Raw genomic sequence first — 5000 nt, forward strand, 5'->3', positions numbered from 1 at the left:
CCTTGTTTTATTCCCTCAAATTGACGAAGAATTAGTTCAACCTTTGAACAATCAAATAAAAAATTTCCATAAATTTTCAATAAATAAGCTTGAACTTTTGATTGCGAGACAATATTGTCACCATACTATTATAATCATTGGTAATAATATTAAGTTAGATATTAAATTCGATTTTTTTTTCTGTTTTTGCATTTAGCTCTATGGGCCATTTTGAGTCCCGAGGGACTGAAAACTTTTGTTTGGCACCCTCTGAACTCACTTCCAAACACATCAACTTGAGGCTTGGGGTACGAATTCTATTGTCTTTGACTTTGGATGCCGGGTAACAAAGGTCCATAGTATAATCAGAGACTTATATAGTGCTCACTATATGAAAATGTCTCACCTAATCCTCTCAGGTCAGGGGATTCATATCCTCAGGCTACTTGGAGATTCAAATAGACCAAATGTTCTACCCAATTCAAATCTCCAGGAGTTAAAATTCACTATGTATTGTATTTGCATTATGATGTAGCAATCAATGATATGGAAATACAGTACCAGTGGAACAAGACATTTCATTCCCAGAGGGTTTGAATTGGGCATTGAGTTAGCCGATTTGGTGAATTCCCAGGCCACTGAGAGGTCGTAGTTCTCTCCAGGGGTCCGATTGTCATCAGAGTTTGCATCATTGCTATTCTAGGGGCGCACTCTACGAAGATAGTTAATCATGCGAGTCTATGAGGCAAAGGGCAAACTGTAAGGAGTACTTTATTCCCACAAATACACAAGTGTATTCTCCATTGACAAACAAAAACAACAACAAAAAGAGTGGCAAAGGTAACACGCTTAGTGACATGAGTTCTTGTGAAACTAATATATCACTTGTAGTAATTGGAAGACCATCAACCTTGTGTACTAACCCTAACCCCAGCCCCTCCCTCTCGGCAACACCTGGTCTTAAAGTCTTCAAAAACAATGCATCTTCAGTGAGGTAAAAAAACTGTCACTAACCTGGTACCAATACTTATCACCAGGGTTGTCTGCAATTTGAGCAGAAATCCATTTCAAGTTCTCATCAAGGAATCTGCCCAGCTTCTTACAGAAGTCTACATCATCCTCACAATAACCAGCAAGTGTGTTTTGATAGTATTTGTACATTAACTCCCCAGTGAGGGATCCCTCTACTAACCCTGCTGCCAAGGCTTGGAGTTTGTCAGGAAAGGAAGCACTTGTGTGAATCTCTAGAAATGACCATCTGATGAAACATTAAACAAAAGCATTCAAGACTCTTTATTAATGTGCCTAAATGCAATGTAGGCTAAGTGGCCAGTGGTTTCCCATTCAGATTATTGAGGGCAGTTGCAGGACCCTCACCAAGGAGTAAAAAGGTTTTTGCAGCATTCTTACATATGACAGCACGTTTCACTCATGTTGATTTATGTAATTTTGCTTTTTCCAAATTTTCTACTACCCTCCCTGTGGTGGGTACAATGCTTGCAGGCTATCAAAGTCAAGTGACATTCCAACTGGGCACAGGTGCTGAATGCAATCTCTTTTGCCTGAAAGATTATCAAAGTGCCACGGCTGATACAGATTTGACGCTAGTCAAACGCTACTCACACAAGTTTATTAAAACTTACGCCAATGAATGGTACAAGATGTGGGGTCAACAGAGATCCCTCCATGGAGCCATGGCAACGGAAATGTGTTGCAGTTCAACATTATGAAGGATTCTCTTGCCCTGCTGTTATCATATAACACATATATTGCACTGAAATTCACCACAATAATTAATGACTGTGATAGCCCCTCAAACCCCGTGTTAGTGTAACAACAGAGACTGACGACCTTCTAGAGGTATCCTAGGATGTCCTTGAAGGATTAGGTGGCCTCCCTAGCATCCTGACCGATGTCACAGTTCCGCCTGTAGTACATCCACCCCGTCGTGTACCGGTCACTCTTCGAAACCAGATCAAAGAGAAGCTTGATGATATGGCAGCAACTGATGTACTTGCACCGGTAACAGAACCAACGGAATGGATCTCCAATATGTTGCTCATTGTCAAGCCCAACAAGCTGCACATATATCTCGACCCGCGCGATTTGAACAAGGCCATTCGTCAAAAGCATTGCCAAGTGTTAACAGTGGAGGAAGTCGTGACGTGCTTTTTGCAAGCAAAGACGTTTACTGTCGTAGATGCCAAGGATGGTTTTTGGCAGAAACGTCTCGGGAAGTGAGGATGTGACCACCTTTGTGACCACCTTTGTTCAAGACCTGGAGGTGATCGCAGACAACTTCCTGATCGCCGGATTTGGCAGTACTGACCATGATGTAACCCAGAGTCTTGAAAGAAATGAGGATGCTCTTCCTGAGAAATGCCATCTGTGGAACTTGAAGTTGAATTGTGCGAAAGTGAAACGGCACCAGAAAGTGTGAAATACATGGGTCACATCCTCACTTCCCAGGGGATAATGCCTGGTCCTAAGAAGATTCAGGGCATATTGCAGATGCCTGAACCTGAAGATGTTATTGCATTGAAGCGATTTCTGGGGATAGTGTCCTATCTTGCAAAGTTTATGCCCCACCTATCAAAGATGACAGAGCCCCTCAGAGCCTGGAGGACAGGAATGCGGAGTTCCAGTGGCTAGAACAGCACTCTCTTGCAATGAACACGATAAAGAAAATGCTGACAGAGGCACCTGTTCTTCGCTATATATACGCAAACTAGTCACTATGTGATGCAAGCCAGTCTGGCTTAGGGGCGGTACTGCTACCAGAAGGACAGCCTGTCTGCTATGCCTCCCATGCCCTCACCGACACAGAGTCTCGATACGCACAGAGAAAGAAAGAGATGCTCGCCATCACTTGGGCGTGTAACAAGTTTGACCAATACCTCTATGGGCGTGACACAGTCACTGCCGAGACTAACCATGAGGCATTGAAGTCGGTATTCAAAAAGGAAATTCACAAGTCACCAAAGTGCCTCCAGCGAATGCGCCTGGCCCTACAAACGTATAGCCCTGAAGTGAAATACAAGAAGGGTCCACTTATGTACATTGCAGATGCCTTGAGTCATGCATATCAGAAGACCACTGATGGGGCCATGACCGAATTCTGTGAGATTCGTGCAATGGAGATATTGAATCACGAGGAAAATATTCGAGTTGAAGCTCTGAAGTGAGATGTATTCCGACAGTGAGCCACAGAAGATGCGAATATCCAGGAACTTGTTTGTGTGATTAAGCAAGGCTGGCCCGACAAAAAGAAAGTAGGGAGTTGATAGAGTCGCAGGTTCTAGTGTTTCGTGAAGAACAACTGGTAGTGTTCCTTTAACACGTTAACCAGCTTCACAGCAGCCACATCGGCATCGGAGTATGTATTCGCTGTGCCTGTGAGATATTGTATTGGCCACGAATGAGTGCTCAGAAAAGAGAGTCTCGCGTTGTACAATCTGCCAAACATACCGTCCGGAGTTGGCCTGTGAATAACTTCAACTACACGAGCTGCCTTCACACCCTTGGCAGAAAATTGCAGCTGACCTGTTTGTCCTTGGACAGCAGAAATTCCTGATAATAGTGGATTACAGGTTCAATTTCTTTGAAGTTGTTGAGATCAACAAGACGACAGCTCAAGTTGTTATTACTCAACTCCAGGTACAGTTTGCACACCATGGGATTCCAGAGGTACTGATTACGGATAATGTTCCCGAATTCGACAATCAGGAGCACCGACCGTCTAGTCCAAGATATCCGCAGTCAAATGGAAAAGTGGAAAATGCAGTAAAAACCTATCAAGGACTGCACGTGAAAGCGAAGGAAGACACGAAAGACCCACTATTAGCGATCCTTGATTGGTGCAACACCCCAAGTGAGGGATTCAGTGTGTCACCAGTTCAGAAGCTAATGGGTCGACGCACACGCATGTTGCTACGAACAGCCGAAAAACTCCTTCATCACACCAGTGACATTAAGACCACAGCGAGTAATATAGCAACCAGAAAAAGATTGCAGTGCACGCAACACAACAGAGGAATCAAGACCCTCGCCCCCATAAAAGCAGGTACGTGATGCTATACGTATGAAGATACCCAGAAAGCAGAAATGGAGCTTGGTCCGCTGCACAGGCTCTTTCGGACAGCGGTCATATGAAGTCGAACTAGATGGACGGCGCTTCGTAGAAACCGCCACCAGCTGCGATCCACTCTGGAGCCATCACCAGAACCTAGCTATCACCAGGCTGAGAATGAAAGTAAACCACCTGTTGTACCAGAGTCCCTACCCGACCAGAGCCAGAGCCAGATCCAGCCCACCCCTGAGTTTGAAGGGAATAATGCAATGTGCCGGGACAATCTTTCCCGGACAAGGCAGAGCCCATCCCAGCCTCCCAGCCGAGACGTTCCGAGAGAACTAGGCGTACCCCTACATGCTTGAAGATTATGACTTAAACGGAACATTTTAACGTTGACTAACACTGGACTTCAGCTTTTGTTTTTATTATTATTAGTTTTCTTTTTTCGTTGTAGTTGTTGTTCTTACTGATTTTGTAAGGGAAAGGGATACAATACAATACATACTTAATTGACCGGTCCCCACAGGGGCTTTTCAGGGCCAATGAAACACAACGAAACGACGCAACGAAACAACAACAACTGTTGATAATCCCAACTGGCCGGAGGCAAACCAGTTGGCTATTTCACAAGTGCAGCTGGGAAGTTGAGCCAGGGACTACTAGGAACAAATTCAACGAGTGATTAGAACGGGTCTTGAACCCGGGATATCGGGATCTCAAGGCAAGCGCCCTAACCACTGGGCCACACTGAGGGGATGTGACGTGACAAGCGTGACCATAGTTACGTGATCATAAGCCAATCGACATATTCACAAGTGTGAATGCAGGATTCTCAACACTAAAAACTGTGATTGGTGTTTCACCAAACCTGCGATTTATTGCCTTCATAACTCGACAGTTACAACCAGAGGGTTAACATGCTGAGTTTCTGGTTATTCAAAAGACCCTA

At 44.5% G+C, this 5000-nt stretch overlaps 1 protein-coding gene across 1 annotated transcript in view; it reads right to left on the reverse strand.

Annotated features, from left to right (window-relative positions):
- Window positions 1-5000, reverse strand: part of LOC138045645 (putative phospholipase B-like 2) — a 29619-nt gene that overhangs the window by 20567 nt on the left and 4052 nt on the right. Inside the window, exons 2-3 of the mRNA XM_068892216.1 lie at window positions 994-1237; window positions 1-41 (exon numbers count right to left, since the gene is read on the reverse strand). The exon at window positions 1-41 is cut by the window's left edge and continues 48 nt beyond it. Coding sequence (XP_068748317.1) covers window positions 1-41; window positions 994-1237 — 285 coding nt within the window. The remainder of the gene's footprint in view (window positions 42-993; window positions 1238-5000) is intronic.

The sequence above is a fragment of the Montipora capricornis genome, chromosome 4 (assembly GCF_036669925.1).
Source record: "Montipora capricornis isolate CH-2021 chromosome 4, ASM3666992v2, whole genome shotgun sequence".
NCBI lineage: Eukaryota > Metazoa > Cnidaria > Anthozoa > Scleractinia > Acroporidae > Montipora > Montipora capricornis.